This window comes from Lipophrys pholis, assembly GCF_963383615.2.
Source record: "Lipophrys pholis genome assembly, chromosome: 12".
In the NCBI taxonomy this organism is placed as follows: domain Eukaryota; kingdom Metazoa; phylum Chordata; class Actinopteri; order Blenniiformes; family Blenniidae; genus Lipophrys; species Lipophrys pholis.
In genome coordinates, this window is record NC_137641.1 from 24,594,082 (window position 1) to 24,616,517 (window position 22,436).

At 40.6% G+C, this 22,436-nt stretch overlaps 1 protein-coding gene across 1 annotated transcript; it reads left to right on the forward strand.

Annotated features, from left to right (window-relative positions):
• Positions 1–337: 337 nt before the first annotated feature.
• Positions 338–18,672, forward strand: lhx5 (LIM homeobox 5; the record flags this gene model as incomplete). The annotated part of the gene is made up of 5 exons (XM_080476959.1): positions 338–510; positions 2,692–2,915; positions 3,815–4,092; positions 6,998–7,163; positions 18,323–18,672. 5 exons carry the CDS (start codon positions 338–340, stop codon positions 18,670–18,672), a joined length of 1,191 nt encoding a protein of 396 aa, XP_080333085.1.
• Positions 18,673–22,436: the final 3,764 nt, after the last annotated feature.

The window sequence follows — 22,436 nt, forward strand, 5'->3', positions numbered from 1 at the left end:
ACTGTGTTCCTGAGAAAAAGATGTCTAGTTTGTCTGTTACGCAGTCCACCAGCTGGTGCAGCTGAAATTTTCTCCTCCTCTTTGCTCTGGATTGTGGATTGTGACAAGTAGCAGGACAGGAGCCAAACAGGACCAGGACTATAACGACTTCCCGAGGATTGTCACTTCTCTACATTTTCATCGCGAAGGGTCTCCCCCTTGCAACAGTTTTTTTTTCCGCCTGACAGCGCACCTCCCCGGAGCCAAGACGTTGTTCCCCGTAGAGCCGGGGTGCCCCAGTCCGAGCAGCGCAGTCCGTGCGGGGAGGTCGGCTCTCGGCGTCCTGCAGGCCGGCGACATGATGGTCCACTGTGCCGGGTGCGAACGGCCCATCCTGGACCGCTTCCTCCTCAACGTGCTGGACAGAGCCTGGCACGCCAAGTGCGTCCAGTGCTGCGACTGCAACTGCAACCTCACCGAGAAGTGCTTCTCCAGAGACGGGAAGCTCTATTGCAAAATGGACTTTTTCAGGTAAACTCAGAGTCCGGATGCAGAGTTCGCCGAAACTGTGCTCTTGTTTCCAGCATTCACAAGAAAATACGTCTTAACGCCACTTTTTTTTTTTTTTTTTTTTTTTTTTTTGAGACGAAGGAAAAAAAAATGATTCCCGTGGAGTAAATAGGATTTCTTATAGTCAAACAGAAAATGAGAAGAAACAAATATTATTTTCGTTTACAAACTCAAGCATAAAGTTAGAATCAGTAGGTTCGGGGTTTTAGATTTTCACATTAGATCACTATTATCAATCACCAAGTGGATATGAGTTGGTCCAAAATGGTAAATTATGTCTAAAAGTTAGAATTTAGAAATTATTTACATCAAAATTGAATAACACAATTCGTCGATATCGATTTGTTTTGTAAAACACAATGGGCAGATGGAGCGTTTGGCCTTTAATTAGGTCCTAAACAATAAAACAAAAGACGTCCACCATTTTTTATTTAATTGTGTACCCACGTGTATTGAGTGATTAGCTTCTTTTTTTTTTTTTCCCTAAATCTATTTTCAGCTCCACACTTTTTTTTATTTAAAAACCCACAAATAGCCATTAGACTGTTAACCGGTTCACAATGCCCAAAAAGTGTTTCAGGTAATTGAGTGATAAGTGAAGTCCCTGTATGCCTCTTAGCATCATTTTCATGTGTATGTGTGAGTTATTTTCCCCTCAAATTGTCTAATGACATGTAAGACACATCAGCCTTTTGTTGGGACCGGCTATTATTGGCCTTGCTCGGCCTTGGCCATCATATTACCGCAGGTCCCATCAAGCAGTGGATTTAAATGGCCAGCCATTAGCCAGGCGAAACAGTAATCACCCTAATGTGTCCATTTGTTGTGTAAGTAGAGCTGTGCCCTTTTCGCTGGGGGGGAGGCTTGGCCATGCATGTGAAAGAGGAGGGGGGGGGGGGGGGGGGGGGGGGGGGGGGGGGGGGGGGGGGGGGGACAGTGAAGCGATACCATTGCAAATGGAGAGACAAGCCTACATTAGTGTTAAAACAATGCTCCTCCAAACACAAACGAGTGCCTGCCTTGGAGGGCTCGAGCTCTGCACCCCCGACAGGGCCGAGCCAAAAACCAGGTATAAGCCCAGTGTGAACCTCCAGTATCTTCTTAAACTCTTCATATGCAGGGGGTGGGGTGGGTGGGTGGGGGGGTGGGGGGTGGGGGGGGCATCAGAGCAGGTGATGCCACCCCCACCCCCACCCCCTTAAAAAAAAAAAAAAAAAAACTGTAAACACCACCCGAACGCATTTTTCTCTCACTCATTTCAAGAGCAAAAACAAAAAAACAAACACCTCCTCCCACTTCTCTACTTCTCTCCTGCACGCAAACGCACGTTGTCAAACCATCGAGGGGGGATTCAACTGAAATTATTTGTGGTCTATTTGTGTATCAAATTGATGAGTCTTCCCACCCAGTATTTAAGCGGGTGAATATGGATTAAGAGAAGATTTTCACGCTAAGATGCTCCTACTCTGCCTAATCCTATAATATATCCTTGGCAACAATGTGTTGATTGTCACTAATACGTTTTGCGTGGGGTTATTGTCAGAGTACCTCCATCAAAATTACCGTTTTTTTTCACCTCCACTTAAAAAAAGCCCCCCCCCCCCTTTTTTTTTTATTATATCATTTTATTAGTTTCACCGTCATTCTGAATACTGCTGTTATACCGGGGAAGTGAAAGCTTGTTCTAAATATTTATTTACTTATTACTTCATTAAAATAATAAATTGGGCTACTCATTTTATAGAAGCTCAAACAGTAAAGATTTTTTTTAATTATTATTATTATTATTATTATTATTATTATTATTATTATTATTATTATTATTATTATTGTTATTATTATTATTATTACTTTTACAGATTTCGCTGTTGATACGTTATTGGCACTACAGTTCGATGTCTTTATTCTCATTAGTCCATCACAATATTGGTAATTTTAATATTTTTGTTGTTTGGTAAAAAAAAACATCCACGTGGTTTCTGACCATATGGTCAAATTTTATTTTTAAAGTTATTTCAAAGGAGGCCCACGCGTCAATATGCAGTCATTTCTTTGTACAGATGAGTGGTCGGAGGAGGAAACATTTTATTTTCTTCTTATTAAATACAAAACTTACAGTGATATTTTTCCGTTTTCATCCAGGCGGTTTGGCACAAAATGCGCGGGCTGTCTGCAGGGAATCTCTCCAAACGACTTGGTGCGTAAAGCCCGCAGCAAGGTGTTTCATCTGAACTGCTTCACCTGCATGGTGTGTAACAAGCAGCTGTCCACGGGAGAGGAACTCTATGTGATAGACGAAAACAAGTTTGTGTGCAAAGAAGATTATTTGAGCTCCGGAGCCATCAAAGAAGTCAACTTAAACTCAGGTAAGCGACCGATAATAATGGACTTGTGCGTCTTTTTTTTTTTTTTTCTTGAATCTTCTTGGATTCCTTTGAATGAAATCCTTGAATTTAAGTTTCACTATCAATAACGTATATGGATAAATAATTTTATTTTTAATCTACAAATCGTATTAATAAAATGCCAATCGGGACCAAAGCGACATGTGTAAAAAATGCTTTGTTGGTCGTCTTCAGTGGTCCACGGAGAACGTTTCACAGTCTTGTGAGATCGAATAGTTTCAATATTTACCTCCTACAGAGCAATTGCTTTCTGTTATTGTACGTCAGGGTCCACTGGGACGAGTGGGTTTGTCATCCCCCTTTCCCACTTCATTCTCATATTATACAAAAAAAAAAAAAGAAGAAGAGGAAAAAAAGTCTGGAGGACAGCAGCGACTCGTACTGAGGGCTTCATGGTCTCCTGGTTTTAAGGAACTCCTACATTTATATATGATAATGTATTTGTTAAATTACAGCATTAATCGGCAGCATGGGTAACATATTTTTTTTTTTTTTAAGATTTATTTGTTTCACTTTTTGTGCGTTTTTTGTCGCTATTTACATAAAACTTGAGTTCAAATTGTGTCACTAAAATGAACAAAACCTAATTTTTTAAATGGCAAAATAATCTTTCCACATGGGTTCAAAAATGCATTGAAAATCGAATTCTTTGCTGGTTAATTATTTTTATTTAAAAAAAAAAATTCTAAACGTTTATTGCGTATTTTGGACGCATACTCCTCTGTGCGCCCAAGGACTCATTAAACCAGGACTCTCCTCCTCCTCCTCTTCCTCCTTCTTGACATTTCGGATCGTGACCTTCCTCTTGTTTTGTTTTTTGTTTTTTGTTTTGTCCCCCCCACCCCACCCCACCCTCACAGTGTCGTCGTGTACAGATAGGAGTTTATCACCGGATCTGCAGGACCCAATACAGGACGACATAAAGGAGACGGACAATTCCACGTCCTCAGATAAGGAAACGAACAATATTGAGAATGAGGAGCAGAACTCGGGCACCAAGAGGCGGGGGCCCCGGACCACCATCAAGGCCAAGCAGCTGGAAACGTTAAAGGCGGCTTTTGTGGCCACGCCGAAGCCGACCCGACACATCCGAGAGCAGCTGGCGCAGGAAACGGGTCTGAACATGCGGGTCATCCAGGTAAGACCCGGCTCCAGTGCTGCTGTGGTCACAGGAGGGGGGGGGGGGGGGGGGGGGGGATCCACACAGACAAAGACAAATTACACACAAATGACGGATTATAAATCAGTGAAATTACCCTTTAATTTTACTGAAACGCGCAGACGTTTAATTGAAAGACCCCATTATCTATTAGAGAGATGTCAAAACATGATGTGGACTATTAGCAGGGTATAGATCCGAATTTGGGTAGTCACATGTTGTGTGCTTTTATTAGGCCCATATTTTATTTAAGTGGTAATTATAAAACGATAATAACTGCCCTTGCACAGGTAACAAAGAGAGGGTATTTGCATTTTAACGTGTTCACTACAATAATAAAAAAAAGAACAGTCTAATGGCTAATTAAACAGATTCAGAAGAGCGTATGTTTGTATTTAATGTTAAATTCACATCTTGAAGCCATGCTTTGTTTATTTATGTAATGAAATGACAAAAAACAACCATTAATTCATTCTCTAAAGTCATATATCCTTGATATTTACAATGTGGGCTTTAAAAAGGGATTCTTTTCAAATCACATTATTTTTTAAAACCAACAGAATCACTTTGTCTCAAAATTCCAATAATTCAATTTATTGGTGCACAGATGTAGCAAATGTTATGGTTTTATACAGAGGAGTTTTGATTTGTGCAGACAGGTGTTTATTTCAGTAATAACCCACATGGCACGGCCCTGAAATTAGTGTAAGGTTGGCTTTGTGTTTTGCCAAATTGCAATAGGAACCCCAGATACAAACATGTTGTGCAATGACACACAAGCGTAAACAGCTCTGGACCTCTCTGTGTCTATCTCACTCTGACTGTGTGGTGTCTGTCTTTTCATTCACACACACACACACACACACACACACACACACACACACACACACACACACACACACACACACACACACACAGAGAGAGGCGGTGTCTGGGTGCAGACTGTGTCAGGATGATTAGCACCATCTCTGCCAACTGTGATGTGGCTTTTTGTGCACTCACTGTAATTATCGCTGATTTCACAGATTTACATACCACCCTCCCCTTTTCCCACCTCTCCGCTCTTACTCACTTGCAGCCTGCTTTCCCACTGCCTATATCACACACGCAAACATACACAGTGTGTGTGTGTGTGTGTGTGTGTGTGTGTGTGTGTGTGTGTGTGTGTGTGTGTGTGTGTGTGTGTGTGTGTGTGTGTGTGTGAACCCAGCCCAATCAATCAGTCAATCAGCCTGCTGATCAATAACTCACCCAGTCAGTCAGTCAGTCAGTCAGTCAGTCTGTCCTTGATCTCCCCCCCACCCCCACACCCCCTACCAACTGCTGACTCCCACACCCCACCCTCCTGTGCGTAGCTCGGAGCCAAAATGGAGGCTGTGTTTCGTCACCTTCCTCCTCGTTCAGTGTGTGTTAAATACCATTGCTCTCAACGCGGGGAGCCCTGTGAGCCACGCTGCTTCTCCAGCGTCTGTATGTAATCCCTAAGCAACGCTCTCTCAAGGGAAGCAAAAGCATTTCCATAAAAATGTGGCCTACAGTTAGATGATTGTTCTCAATAAGCAGGTGTTGCTTTTGCTGCTGGAGCACAGAGAGCAGAGCCTAAGTGGTTTTAGCTGTTTTGTTTTTTTTTTTGTCTTTTTTTTTTTTTTTTTCCTTCCTCTTTCTTTGCATGTATGTGTGTTTTTGTTAATCTGTAGCACAGTGGGATTCTGCCTCTGGTGTAGCCCGGCTGGTGTGAACATACATCATTATGCAGAAGCGATGCAAAGGCGAAACAAGATGTGTTATGGGCTCATAATGCAAAGGCATTCTTCCATATGGCGTGTCGTTTTTGCACTTTCTAAATCCTCCTTTGTCCCTACTTAAAGAAAGCTTATTTAATTGTGAAGACACTCTGATCTACAGTTTACTTAAGCTTGCACCGGAGTGTGCTTGGGTGATATTACATCACTGGGAAGCATCTACATGACTACAAAATGTTAATCTGCATCTTTGTGCTTCTCCTAATATCCGACTTCATCCTCCAGCACTAAAGTATGGTGTTAAAATGCAGATTCTGTTACACAATCCTTCAGTTTTTATCCTTTTTTTCTGTTCACGGCATGTTTCATAGTTCAACATTCGGAGTTGGTTGAGCCGTTCACAATGCTGAGCTTTGAGAATTCACAGCTCAATTTATTCAAAACTGAGAGAGGGCACGACTAATTGTGATCAAGTAAATACAGTTCAAAACAGGTGCAGAGGTATCAGAGGCGCGGGATCACAATAGGCCAGCGGCAAGTACTTCTTGTCATTTGTAAGAAATAGTTTTCACTTTTTGAATGAGAGCCACCTGAAAGATGAAAAATAAAATTCGAGTCAATGGCGGCGTTTGAAAATTTGCTATGAATTGTGGCTTCAACACAAACTCTGTAACGGTGAGCATGAAGTGAAATAGATCAACGAAGTGAGCTTAGGGGATGAGTGCATTCATATTAATATATTTTTGACTTCCTATCAGTTCTGCTTCATGTGTTTTTTTGTGTGTGTGTGTGTGTGTGTGTGTGTGTGTGTGTGTGTGTGTGTGTGTGTGTGTGTGTGTGTGTGTGTGTGTGTGTGTGTGTGTGTGTGTGTGTGTGTGTGTGTGTGTGTGTGTGTGTGTGTGTGTGTGTGTGTGTGTGTGTGTGTGTGTGTGTGTGTGTGTGGGTGTGTGCAAAATCCAACTCTTAAGTGACTTGTGCTGGTTTGTAGACTTTAATCTTTAAGCTGAGCGCTGAAAGGAGTGACTGGTGGATATAAAAAAAAGAAAGAAAAAAAAAAGAAAAAGACAAATGCAAACTTTAAATTAAATCCTTCATGAGCTGCTGAGATCAGCTAATAACTGTGACCCGGTGGTTCGTCACAGGTTTGGTTCCAGAACAGAAGATCCAAAGAGCGACGGATGAAGCAGCTGAGTGCCCTCGGGGCCCGGCGGCACGCTTTCTTCAGGGGCCCGAGGAGGATGAGGCCACTCGGAGGCAGGCTGGAGGACCCAGATATTTTAGGACCGGGTGCCTACGGCTACTATGGAGGTAAGGGAATACTGCTGTGACAATACACATTTAGCTCACGTTTTTCTTTTTTTTTTTTTTTGCTGCCTTGTTAAATACACTACATCACCCATGCCTGTAGGTTCTTTACCCTGTGCAATATTAATGTGCTCGTATGGAGCAAATGTAATGGCTGTATTCTGGTTTACGCTCGCCTTCGAAAATGCGCGACTGAATTGCAGCACCGAGCGAGGCTGACAGCTATAGAAGGTGCACTATCAGGCTGCAAGAAGATGACATAAACATTATATATCTGCTGTAACTCCAGCGGCAAGGGGGAGAGATTGGCTCTAAAATGATATTTCACAATACTTCCATGATAAAAATATTCATGACTAAATACTGAAATATAGGACACGGAGATTTAAGCACATTTTTGTCATCAGAGAGAGTCAGCGATCACGTGATGAATGAGGAAAATGTGAGTTAAGGTAAACATTTACATTGTGAGGTAGTTACTTCCCCCAACCTAGAGCACGGTCAAATTCTCAAGCATATATTAAATTCTCGGTTTTCCTTGGTTTTGCTCGTTCTTTTGAACAAATTAATGATCCATCCAAATCCCATTCAGTCGGCTTCAGGTGTATTTTCCTCTGTTTTACACGTATTACTAAAGTCATTATGTACTGGCGCCCAGGCTCCTCCAAAACATCAGCAGCCTGCACTCGTCTCCAGTGTGGATGGAAAAGTCCACACAGCTCTGCTAAACCTCACTTTATATACTTTACATTCTATTAAATGACATCAATCAGTGTAGGGGGCAGACAATAGAGCATATTACTCTTCTTCATTCACACACACACACACACACACACACACACACACACACACACACACACACACACACACACACACACACACACACACACACACACACACACACACACACACACACACACACACACACTGCAATCAAGATGGACACAAACAATTACAACCCCATATTGAGAAAGGTTGGGAGAGGGGTAAGTTATATGTAAATTATTGATAGAAAAAACAACAACAACACATCTACAAACATCAGCATTGATTGATATGCATTTCTCATCATTTACAAAAAGAGAACATCTTGAGTGGAGGGAAAACTCTGCAAGCAGCCTTATTTGTTGTGTTGATTGATTGATTGATTGATTGATTGATTGATTGATTGATTGATTGATTGATTGATTGATATCATCTATTATTTTCAAATGGCATATGCTAACACATACATTACATTATAAGCCAATGCAGTCATACTAAAATTACACTGATCATATCTATCTATCTATCTTACTTGTTGTAATTTTGTTATTCTTCTGCAAAATACTTATTTGAAATGGACCTTAATCAGTTAAAATCACAGGATAACCTTTACACACACACACACACACACACACACACACGCGCACACACGCGCACACACGCGCACACACGCACACACACGCACACACACGCACACACGCACACAACATTACAGTATAGTATCTCTCAAGGCTAGTGTAGTTGCTGTGGACATTCACCAGGCTCACTTCGTGTTTAAGTTGAACCTTCAGCTCACTACAGTCAGGATCTCATTAGAAGCTGCATAAAGAGGCTATGCAGCTTTTGTTAACCGATCCAAACACAACTTTGTGAGTCAGAGCTTTCAAGAGTAAATTAAACCTATTGTCACAAGCAGCACTGCGAGGAAGAACAAAAAAAGCAAAAGCAAATGTATTTCAGTCAGACAGTGAATGTAGCATGGGTGACATACTTAAGGCATGGTGTGAATTTTAGCTCAAAAGACACAAGTCACGTTGATTCATCTGTTATTTTAGAAAACCTCAAAATAGCAACTGTAAACACCAACGTTTCTTGGAGGTACTCTGCTTTGGAAACGCACCCTCGCTCCTGTGTGTCTGTAGTTTGAATCATGAAGGGTTAAAGTTATGACCCCCCCCCCTCAACAGGTTATGATTGTTAGTTGCGTTCAGATCAGTTTGCACGAAACACAGCGGAGAAGTGTCCAAAGATGATGACAGATAACAACCTCAACAAACAAACACACACACATTTCTAATGATTGAATAAATATGATTTATCTGTTGTTTATTGGGGAAAAAAAAAAAAAGAAATGCAAAGAGCAATTTAATGTAACACTAATTGTAACATTTGGCATCAGATCCACTTTGATTTAACTCAAATTGGGATTTTACTTCTGAGTCTCCGTCTCTTTCAGCAAAGTTCTGTTTCTGAAACTCTTTCATAAAATCACAGGAATTATTAGAGGATAATGTACAGTCTTCCTATCTTAATATTTTCTTCCCGAAAAACACCTGTAACTGAAGCAAGCCATTTGAAAAGAACAACAATAGCACAATACTATACAAAAAATATATTCACCTTATAGTTTGAAGTCTGTATAGGTTGTTTATAGTCTTTTGGAAGAGGGAACATCATGAAAATGAGCTCGACATAAAAGCATTTGTTAGACTCTTGCACTACTTTTTAGTTTAAATCTTCAAAAGTCATTTCCAATTCAGCCACAATGCAAATTTTTACCTTAAATAATGAAGAAACGGTGTCTGAACAGGTCTAAAAGTATAAAATCACATAAGGTTTTATAAAAACACATATTTAGCTTACAGAACAGAAAACCTTACAAAAGGAGTTTTGGTGTTTTTTTCTACACAAACTCTTATAGTTCTTAAAATATTCTGCAATAACATTTTACCAATCTCAACTAAGGCTCACTCATTAGGAAAAGTTTATTGCTTAATAAATGATAAAAACAAATATGTATACAACAAGCTAAAATTTGAATAAAAAAAGAAAAACAATAGAAAAATAGAAAAAAAAAAGTGGAATTTTTTTGGTTTGTTTTTGTTTTTCTATTAACACTTTTTTGGATTGAATCTAGCCTCTGAAGAAACATACTAGAGTGACATCAGTATTGGTCCAAAGCTTGGATATATATGGTTGTGTCAAGGAAAGGATGATGGATATGATACCCAAACTCAATCAGTCGAGACCCAGATTGACACCAACGGGTGCTGTTATTCAACAAGGTGCCACTGGAAACTGCTGCACTCGGCGAAAGCAGGAGCGGAGGAAAGTTGAGGATAGTAAAGACCCTTTGGAATAATAATGCGGAGTGAAGGAAGAGTGACGTCTGACATGTTTAGAGAGAAGAGAGCTTCAGAAACAGGAGCTCTAAACTCTAATATTCGTTGATTTCCTCCTCTAATCTGCGGTAAATCTTTAGAGATCACCTTCTTTCTGAAAAAGTTGTAATTCTTTTCTCAAGAACGCAATAACTATGTCCACAACAAGCTGGTGTACAAAAGAGGACAAAAAAATACAAACATAGTGTAACATCCAAGCAAAGTCTGGTTGTTTACTCTTTTATTTATGCTTTTTGTCAAGACAGAAAACCTGAATAAGAATAAGACGAATTTGGGGGGTTAAAAAGTAGAACGAAACAGTTTTTTATTCAACAGAAATCATGTTAATTTGCCTTGAATGTGTTTGTTTCTGATCATTCGACACACCGGTATTATTTAGAATCTTCAGCTCATCTGCATAAGAAAATCTGTGTCTCAGTAGTTTTATTGAAGATGGGGCTTCATGCTGACTTGACATTGCGTATTTTCCTCAAAGGGACAAAGTCTGAGTGTGTTACAGTCTCGTGGTGCCGTTCCCAGGTCACGACCAAAGTTGTAAAACAAGACTTTTATGGTTCATATTCGTATTTATATCTATATATAATGATTAGACTTTGAACCTGCTCTTTTTCCACGGGTCATCTCAACTCATCAAGACAACTTGCAACATATACTTGGCTACTTCTTATAGTGGGAAAACCCAAATTACTCAAACTTCGGTTCTACACTTCATATTTCTATGTATATTTGCTTGATGAAAACATGTGCTGCAGAGCTGCTGTGTCAGACCTCAACGCTGCTGCTTCTGAAGCTCTTATCTGTGTTTGGTCTGTGCTTCATTCCCGCTTCAATCAAACATTAATCAAACTGCCAGAATTTGGGTTAACAAATCGACCACACTCACAACTCTAAGCGACTCCAGGTCTATTTAACTATTTTTAAAACTTTTTACGTTTTGCTAGTATGTGTTAGATAGTTGTGTTTTCTTTTTCTCTACATTCATGTGGAAAACATTGAAAAGAAGAGACTCATAATAATAAAGACATGATTGGATGATAAAACTAATATTTATTTCTCTAAAACACATATTTGTTTTAGAGGTTAATGTAATATAAACACAGATTTTACATATTTACCTGGTTAAAATATGCATGTATGTAACCAGTTCAGCAGTTGCAAGCTATATGTAGAGATATGTAAGAATGTAAACCTTGGATACAGAATGCTGTGGGTTGCATCATATTGTTTAGTATTTAAAGAAATCCTGCCCAGTCTAGCGTTCATCTTCAAAGAACTACTGTGGCGCCTAACTGCACATCACATGGATCCTCGGTGACCTCGCTGTCTTTACTGCCAGCGCCAGTCAATGAAATGACAATCCACTTGGTCCATATATAAAGCTTTACTCACTTGATTACCACTAATTGACTGAATTATACTAATCCTACCTGGTTGAAGCAATGATAGTGGCAACACCACAATCATGACCTGCCAATCAGCCTTCCCTCCTCCAATCGCTGATGCCTCTGAAATGTGGCTTGCTGTGATTTGCGGTGGTTGGTCACTGGGTTGACAGACGCAGTTCCCAGGAAAGGGGCTTTGTTTTGTTACGGAGAGAATTAAATGAGCGGAATCCACTAACCTCGTGAACCAGTTTCCAAAAATGAACACGCCAGTTGATTCACAGGTTAAAGAAGGAGGGATGTTATTTTAACCATATCTGGACCTGATGTACTCAGTATCCTCAGGATTAAATGACAATTCTATTCTAATTGTCAAACATTTACCACCCACTAAGTCATTTTTTGGCCCTGTGGTGGCGAGTTTCAAGTTATGGTGGCCCTGCATACCTGTAGAAGTTGCCCATCAATGCTTATAGTCAGTTTATTGTGGAAAAAAATACAAATTTGTTATAAAGGACTGTAACATTTATAGTGTCAAACATTTGGCCCATGGGGGGGGGGGGACTGCAGACTGCTCGGGGTCACACTTTTAAAGCAAGAGCAGAGAACAACACTGAGATCCACAACTGAATAGCAGATGGCAACAACAGCGATAGGTCGTAGTATTAATAAATTAAACTGCTTTTCCCTACAAACTGACTGCAACCAGCAAAGGGTTTTAATTTGACAGAACAAACAGGAACACCATGGCCGGATCACATGACACAGAAAACCCTCTTCACTCCTGGTTGCCAACTTCCAAATATTAAACTAAACTAAACTAGATCAACTAACTACACGAACTAAGCAACAAAAGCACAACACAACACTAACAACAACATTATTGCGGCGCAAACTGACACGAAAGTACGAACAGTTGATTTTATTATAATTAAAACAAATAATCAAAACGAATATTTAATTCATTTCAATTCAGCCTTGGGTAGACACTGCCTACCCTGCCTGCACGTCACCGGGCCACAATAATCACATCGGAAAAATCGATGATGCAGCAGAGAAAGTAGCAATGAAAACTAGCTACCTCCGGAATAGCATTACTATTAAAGTCATACTAAGGCTGAGTTTGTGGGGAAAAATATGCAAAGAGAGGCTTTGGTCTGATCAGAAACCCTCTGGCAAGGTGGACCTTTCAATTACTTGTTTTCAGGAGAAGGTTTTTACATTGTTTATAACAGATTTAGCTGCTAAAAAAAAATAAAAAGTGCACCAAACGACCATTTTCATCATGTCTTTTTGTATTAAAGGGAAAACTAGTTTAGGTCAATCTATCATGTTACCGGCACGGCTCAGTTGAGAACAAAATGCGCCGTTATATGTAGACCCTGAACTTAAAATATGTTCAACACCCCAGATTTATAGCAAATAACACAGTCACGGCTTTAGATTTGTCAGCTGTTTAAAAGGGGGTCAAAATAACATTTTCCTGCCATTTCAAAGCCTCCGTCAAACAAGGGTGGAATTCAGGAGAAATTTGCAGGTTCGATCTTGAAAAGTGTCGGTCGGTGTGGCGGGAGGTTTCATGCAGGACACGGCTGGTTTCCACAAGTGAATATGAACTGCGGATGAGATGATAAGCTGTTTTCCTTTCTGATCACGTGTGCCGCTGGAAGAGAATCTCCAGTGGGTGAATCGATATGGAATCAATATTCTTTCAAAAAAAGAGAAGAGAGAGAAGAAAAAAAAAAAAAAAGCCTCGTGAAGTCCCCTTGACAAAAGCTGCTCCCTTGCATTAAGGAAAAATAATACTGAGACAAAAGGAGGTTGGCGGGAGGCAGCAACACGGCGCCGACACAATATCAACTGGAGGAAAAACACAGGTGCACCTGCCATTTGTGTATATATATCGGCGGTTTGTTTTTTGATGGACAGTCTGAGAGCTGTGGTTTCTATAAAGCTCCTGCGCGTCTACTTGAAGAGCCCCGGCATTGAGGATACAATAAAACCGAGGCCGTCAAGGCTGCAACGCAGGGAGTGGGAGGGGAAAACAGAGGAAACCTTCATCCCTCACTCTCATCTCTCGTGCTTTCTTTGCACGATGCTATTCACACCCTTTTGTGCAGCGGCGGCGGAAGCGGCGGCGGTGGCGACGGTGTCTCTGGCCGGCCTGCTCGCCTTCATCTGAGCTCGCTGCTCCTCAGACTCTGTTTGGAGGGAGGAATGCCTGTGTGTGGCACGGTGTGTCTGCATGTGTGAGTGTAATTATAGTTTGCAGAGCTATCACTCCCCTCAACACCCACCCCTACCTCTCCCAATCCCTCCTCCTCCTCCTCCTCCTCCTTTCAAACACGCATGCAAGCACAATACAGGCTTCTTGCTTCATCCTCAAGGTCGCCTGAACTAGCAGGGGCCCGTTCTGTTTTGTGAGACCAAATAATTAGCTTGTTTGTGAAAGTCATGTCATCTGCCGTCATTTCTCTCGCCAAAAGACCGCAAATAAAATATAGGTGTTATAACCGGGCGGCGGATTTCTGGATGTCTAACCTGTTAGTTCCTGGTTCCTCTGCGTTTGGGCTGAAATAGGAGTGAGAGGAACATATGGCAGCGAGTGGAGAAACGCTAGCGCAACATCTGGGGCACCGGGATAAAGTCTGCCATCGATCTCAGTTCAAGGTGGCGCTGCAACAGAATGGATTTAACTGAGGGGATAAGGAACGAGGAACTCGAAGTGGTGTGAAGCAGAAGGCAGGCGGAGGCTTGTAATTGTTAATGGATGCAAACAGTGTACAAAATAATTGGCTACATGTGGCGTGAATGGATCTTGTTATGGCTGCTTTTTTTTTTTGCTTTTTCTTTACGATAAACAATTTCGTGAAATATAGCTTCGGAGAACGGTTTACTCCGCGAATATGGTGGAAAGTTCGCAGCTGGAATTCAGCCATATCAGCACTACAAAAGTCTGTTTGCCATTTGAGTGGCTGTGGTTACGTTCAGGTGCCGCTCTGTAAAAAAAAAAAAGAATAATAGTAAAGTGAATGTCTTTTTAACTGACTATTTCAAGATTAGATCAGCCTTTTGTTAAATATGTTGGGGGTTTTTATTCAGAGTTTGGTAACTGTATCAGTGATTGTCTAAGTCTATTTCCAGGCAGTTGTTTTACTGAGTTTGTCCTTTCAATTAGCTGATTTAATGGTCAACTTCCTCCAAAACTCCACTGAGTAAAGAGCTGATTTACCAGCAAAGCGCAACTCAAAGTTTGTGGGTGGGGAATATATCCAGCATGCCTCATGGTGCATTAGAGCCTTTCTGTGTGAAGTTTCCATGTTCTTCTGATGTCCATTCAGCATCCCTGCCTTCCTGCCACAGTCCTATTTTATGATTAATGAGTGCCCCGAAACTGACTGTATGTGAGGGTGTGCATGAGTGATTGTATCTGTTGGTTCTCTGATGATCCGGCGACCCGAAGAAAAAAAAAGAGAATAGAAGATAGATGGATCAATGAACGTTAAAATGGGATTTCCTCTCTCGGCTATAACACCTCAGTATATAGCAACAATGATTTTTTTCTTCTTTTTTTTTTTTGACAATGCGAAACGCGCCCCAAAAAGAAAATAATCCAGACTTAGCTGAGTATGTAGTGTTCTGTGCACAGGGAGAAAGAAACATCTAGTGAGTCTGACCATCACAGTTTATTTGCAGTTGCTGGCTTAAAGAATTTTAACTCTAACAAGCTGATAGTTCAGTGGCTCCTCACCCAGACACTAGACCCAAGTTACAAAGGAAGACTGGCTTTGTGCTCACTAAACGCGTGAAGGAAACATACGATGCAGCTATCTTGGCAACAATGCTGCTTTCTTGGCAACACAATTTTGGATGATCGCTGTGGGATTTTGAACAGCCGGGGCGTCAGTGTCAGCCCAAACATTAGAGTTTGTCAGGAAGTTGTCTGAGAGCTGTTTTTCGAACTCTGCTTGTTTCACACGTCTCTAAACAAAGATCGCAGTTGCCCCGGGGGTTTGCTTTAATCGGACCGAACGTGACATGTGTGAACACACCCTCGGATACCTTCAGGAGCTCGTCGGATCCGCGAAAATCACACAATATTGTGCAATTGCGGCATCATAGATCCGACCGTCCTCGATGTCAGGCCTCGGGTTATGTGTTTCACATTGAAGTCAGTTTTTGGTTTTCACCTGTCAGCAGGTCCTACTGGCAACTGTGGGCGTGTTTGCGAACGTGAGAACAGCAGGAGGCAACTGTTGTTTTCAAGTTAACCACTGCTCGATTACATTTAAATTATTTTTATTTATATAGCGCCAATTACAACATAGCTTCGTGGCTCTTTTTTTAGAGAAAAACCCAGAAATGCCAAAGAAAGCCATGCCGACTCAAAGGTGAGGGCTTTTTTTTTTTTACTGTACCAGTCAAGAGTTAAAGGATAGTAAGGAATAAAAGGAAAGGACAGAGTTGATATCAGACAAATAGCTAATCCACTGGCTGCATACTTTGGGCAGAAGGTCACATTGGACAGAGATACTCTAGTTGTTTGCAGGCAGCTGAGCTAAAATAATCCGTCCGGGAGTTTATTCGTTGGGAAAAGTCTCTTGAAAGCAGCAGCTACAGGCTTGATTGACAGACAAAATATTGCCGTAGATTACAAAAGCTTTACCATAAACACACGTTGATCGCTTCCTCATCGTGTCCATTCACTCATTCATCATTTTTTAATCTGTAGTCTGCCTTATTAGTTAATGCTTTCAGATCATTCGCTATTTTCAAAAGTTGATCAGCTATTGACCAAAATAAGAAAGCACCTCGTAAAAACCGGTAACTTCAATAATTGATAGTCATGCAGACAATAAAAAGGCTTCCATTTGTTTCAATGCAGCTCAGCAGCAGGAACAATATTTCATTGAAGATTCATAAATGAGAATGAGGCAGGAAACGTTGTCGGGGGATAAACATGCCAGTCAGTGTCAGATTTTCTGTGGGAATTCCGGTGAAAGTTACACGTTTGGGGACGGATTAAAGTATTAATCTGTCAGTTTTTCTCTCTTCCTTTCATTTCTGTTTGTTTGCTGCATCACTTTGAAGCAAACGACAAAATATACAGTAAGTCAAAAGTGAAGGGAAATTTTACAGGGAAAATAAGGTCTTTTTGGGTTGCAAAACTTTGCTCTGGAGTTTTAATTGGTTGAGTTGTAACCGATACAGTTTGAGGTAAGTTAGTTTATTTCAGTCCAACACTTAAGTTTTTTTTTAAGTTTACAGGTTTATTGATGCTGATACCTGACATTTCTTCTCTAGCTGCAATGATGACTTTTTGTGTCAGAATTGAGATTCAAATTATTTGCACAAAACAGATAGTTAGTGCTGCTCCAAGTGTGTTTCTTGATGATATTGGTATTCTCTGGGGGGAACGGCATGCTTGGAATTTGTTTGTTTGTTTGTTTGTTTGTTTGTTTGTTTATGTAAAACATGAATAATTTGACCAATGAATCTGGATTTGTTTTTTTTGTTTGTTTTTTTATAATTAAAAAAAATACAAGGGCCTTATCTTTTAATATGATAGATGTGGTTCTTCTTTACATATGTATATATAGCTTGTACATGTGTCTGTTATACTCTTGGTTTTTGAACTAGAGCTTATTTATTTTATTTAAAAAAATAATCTGACTCTCATTACACTTGACATTTTCAAAAAGAAGAAAAAATGTAAAAATAGAATTATTTATCCAACGTGTACTTTTTTTTAAATTCTAGCCATAGCAGTCAAATCTAAACTTTTGGAAAAACATTTCGAGCTGTTATTTCTATTCTTTGAGTCAAGTATATTTCTTATGGGTGAAATAGATTGTTTGATACACCGAGACGTTTTCTCTTCAATCAGCTTTGGTATTTAAATGGCAGGTAGTGGTGTAAAACATGTCCATCATTCATGATTTCTGCAATAATAAATGAATGATAAACGTGAGATAAAGGGTAAAGAAAGACGCCATGAATGTATAGAAGTCGCCAGACTTTCCATCTTTCTCAGACAGTTGGTCAGACAAAATCTCCAATAAAAAGTCACCAGATAACACAAAAAAAATTATTAAGAAACGCTCATGAAGAGATTTTGTATATGTATCCTCTGCTGAATTGAAAGGTGTGAATGTGGCTGAGTGATCGGCGCAGCTCAGGGAATAACCACAGCCCAGTGAGGCGCTGGAAGCTGCATCAGACCTGACAGAGGGATGCAGCTGACAGGGCCTGGCAGGGCTGCGGGGAGGCTGGAAATCTCATTTTGGAATTCCTCATCCAAATCCAGAAGTTTCAGCAGGGGAATCCATCGCGGCGCACGCATGGCTGGGAGCTGAATGAGAGCAGGAGATGAATGCACTGTGTAAAAATGCGAGAGAACTGAGGTGGAGAGGTGTGGAGTTGTTTATACACTCAAATGAGGCTGTTGGAGACCGGTTGGTTGGAAATTGGACATGATCAATTTCACCACTTAGGAAGGGGTGGAGCTGTGTGTATAACCGCACTCTGCTCTGGGGAACTGTGAATGTTTTATGTGTATTCAAAGCGGATGGAAAGTCTAACCCCATCATGCATTTTCCTGTCCTCTCCATAGAATACCAAGGCGACTATTATGGACCAGCGAGCAACTATGACTTCTTCCCCCACGGCCCTCCGTCCTCACAGGCCCAGTCTCCAGCCGAGTCCCCCTACATCCTGGGCTCCGGCCCCGGAGCCATGGAGGGATCGGGCCACCACCCCTCAGACGACCAAAGGTTCACGGACATGATCTCCCACGCGGAAACCCCGAGTCCAGAGCCGGGATTACCGAGCTCCCTGCAGCCCGTCCCCGGGGAGGCGTACGGGGGCGGGCCCAGTCCTCCATTCTCCTTGGCCAGTAACTCCAGCTACAGCGCCCCAATGTCCCACCAAGGCCAGGAGATGGGAGAAACCACAGCCTGGTAAAGGACAAAGATAAACACAGGGACCATTCGCAGGGCGGAATGCCCAGTTAATTCAGGAGATGAATCAACACAAAAAAGACAAAAACAAAACAAACAAAAAAAAAAATGTTGAGTGAAAAGTATAGATGAAATTTCTATCGGAGGACTTTTTAAAATCACGCACTGATTTTCACCGTTGATGGAAACAGAGTGGGATCGCTTGCAGGAAAAAGTTGCTGCCCAGTAGACACTCCAAAGCATATCCCTTCCTGGATAACTGGACTTGAAACGTTAAAATACCACACATCAAACAAACATGAAATTGTGATTCCACCCAGCAAAAATGCTTCTCGCCTTCCCCTTGCTGTCAACGAAGGTGTCTTCTAATGCTGTAGGAACACGTTAGAGTCATGCCAAAGGGGACATGTTCAATATCTTTTTTCTTAATTTCTCTTCACTTCCGTTTTTGCTTTAAAGCAATATCACTATTTGTTCTGTTGTTTCTTTTAAGTTGATACGAGTCAGTATTACAGGAAGACAAGGGACCCGCTTTGATACACACTTTAATGTTCATATATATACTGTATAAGCACGTCCGTCACGACCAAAACGGGATATGTTTTGTCAAAAAACGTTGCTCATTTTATACATTTTGTGTCAAACAATATGTCAAATCAAAGGCTGCTGCTGCTACCACTGATACACACCCACACACACACACACGCACACACAGACACACACCTCTGGCACTGCGCTGACTTTCTCCAGCAGGAGTCTCAGCTTTACATCCCTTAATGCACACAAAGCGTTCTTGATCACAGCCTAAAAGGAGGCCGCCTATACCATTATTCAAAACATTGGACGTACAATTATACAGACACTTGTACCCACACGAACACACGCACACACAAATCTCACACCCATCCAGGCGGCCCTGATAGTTCTGCTCCGCACACTGCTTCACCTGACCTTCCCTTTGTTACTGTCCCTTTTAAAAAACATGTTTTAATGGAAATGATTTTCAAAAGAACATTGAACCCATAATGGAGAATGTCCTTCAACAGCTGAGGTCTCCTTCCTCTAAAGAGAGAAAACAAAAGAGGGGGCAGACAACATCTGTGACATTACTGCTGTCTGCTCCGAGGCACTCGTTGCCATCTAGTGGCCACGTTTTCAATGAACGCCAGCATTAAAAAAAAAATAAAAAAAAAATAAAAAAAACGACTCAAAGCACAGCAAAGTCCGCCTGTGTACAGATGAGCATCTTTGTAATTTAGAGGACAAATTCTAATTCCCAAAGAAATACTCCAAAAGATCATGGCCAAGTGTCACCGGGGCTGCGGTTTGAAGATCCGGCCCTTTTGAAGAAATCATTTTGAAGTAAAGCAAAAACATTTTCCATCCCACCATTGCTGATTTTTACTCATCAAATACAACATTTCACACGGACACATCACAACGCTTAATGTTCCGCTGATAGGACACAATGAGTTTGCTCTGCTTCAAGTATTGTTTTGAGATGATTTGTGTTTCCTTTGGACATTGTACGTGATCTAGAAAGAATGTGTCTTATTGCTGATGGATGGAGATATTCTTGGATACAAAAGTGTGTGTGTGTGTGTGTGTGTGTGTGTGTGTGTGTGTGTGTCGGGGGGGTAAAGGGGACAAGGCTGTATTATTTCTATGTAAATAGCACTGGTAATAAAACCTTCTCTTACAACTTGAGGAAGTTTCTTCATCATGCTTTCTCTGTGTTAAGAACATTACTGAGACTCACTTTAGAGGTTTATTTCTTCTTTTTTTTTTATCCAAAACATTTGGGATTTATCTCACTGCCTTCAGAAAATCATCATTTACTTCCAGACAGTTAACCAAATTGATGCGTTTAACATGGAATTCTATACATTTTTTTTGAAGAACCATAAATTATTGAGCCGACAGGTCATTATAATCTGATTTATCCCACCGTGGTGTCTCAATAAATCCACATCAATATGTTTGCCTTTTACTTTCAGTGAATAATATTTTACTACGAGTCACCCTAACCAAATTGTTTCACTGGATTATGAACATTTTATTCTCAGGAAACTATTAATTACTGAGCTTGTGTCAGTCCACCATATTCTCTCTTGTTTTGAAAGTCACTGTACAGGCAGGGTACCAGATATGAACTGAACTGTCTCAATAAAACCCAAAGCTTTTACTTTAAGCATGTGGGGGGTGATTATTATCTACTATGTCCCATCACAGTGTCCCAACCCTTGCTGCAAAGCAGTTAGTTTGCTAGATTAATGCGATTAAAACCTATACCATGTATGTTATAATAATGTAATAACTGATATTTCTTTAATCCATAGCTCTCTTTGAAAAGAGTAAATTAACAATCATGTCCCCCCCCCCCCCCCCCCCCCCTTTCTTTGAAACAACATGTTTACTCTACGAACAAGATTTTAACTGAAATGCATCTCACTTGAAAATATACTACATTTTTCTTAACATTTTTTTGAATTTGTCTCAATAAACGCACTTCTGTATTCACCCTATTGTGCGGGCAAAGCGTCTTTTATCTCCAGTCAGTTCCCCAGATTGTGGTGCCACACAATCAACTATATCAGTTTTCATTTGAGGAACTAATTACTGCACCAAATCAGCTTCTCCAAAACTACAATACCATCAACGTGGTTGCCGTTTATAGCTTTGTTTTGTTTGTGCTGTTACACAATTGCTGCATTTAGTGTTAACATATATGGTTCTTTTCAGGAGCTAATATTTATTTATTTTATTTATATGCTGTCAATTGTTCTATTGGGGCCTTTAAAAAAATCACTTTTAACACTGTCACAATCACTTCACCAGATTAATGCATTTATACTTGGAGTGTACAAAATTTCGCATTTGAGGACCCCCTGGAGGGCTGAACTGGGGTCCATCCACCATATTCTCCCAGAATCCTGCACGCGACGCCACGATCCTTCATATCCGGGTTGAAAAACAAGTCGACGCAGCAAATGAAGGGGGTTTGTACTGAACGCTGCAATTTATTTCTACCGCACTACATGTCAGAGAACAATATTGCACAGTTAACTCCACTCCATGTATTTAACATTTTCTAGTTACTTTGCTGATTAAGAGTTTAAAAAGAAGCATAATAAGCTCATAAAATATGATGCATTGCTGTAAAACTAAGTGCCCAGTCGTACATAAAGTAGGTTTAAATTAGCTTCACTCCAACCAGCTAAAACACATAAATGCTGAGTGCCACATTCAATTAAGGGGAAGAATAATGGGTTGTAACAACAGATCTGGCTTCATTGAGATACTGACAAAAGCATTTCTGATAGTTATGAAGGGTTTTTATTTATTTGTTATATTTTGTTATTCGCCTTGTGTACGGCACTTTGAGTCCCTGTAGTTAAGGGCTTTATAACTACTGTAACTTTAAGGGAATTTCCACGTGCCTCTAAATTATTTGTATTATTTTATTACTTTATTTTTAATTAACAGTTCATTTACAGTGAATTCATCTCGCAATCGCTCTCGTAATTCAAGTTTCAGACTCCCGTCATCTCATCCTCGCTAATTTTGTAGCACTCTGCCAAGTGTTTATGGCTTAAAAAGTATAAATGAATAAATCACTATTCGCCGAGAATTCCTATGTATGTAACTTCAGTTCGTTTGAATACGCTTTCTTCATTGTTCGAGAGCACTTGCAATGTCTGTGCATGACCCCGCACCAAATCTAAGATCGTGTTTTTCTTTTCTTTCTGTTCCTACACCTCCATTCCT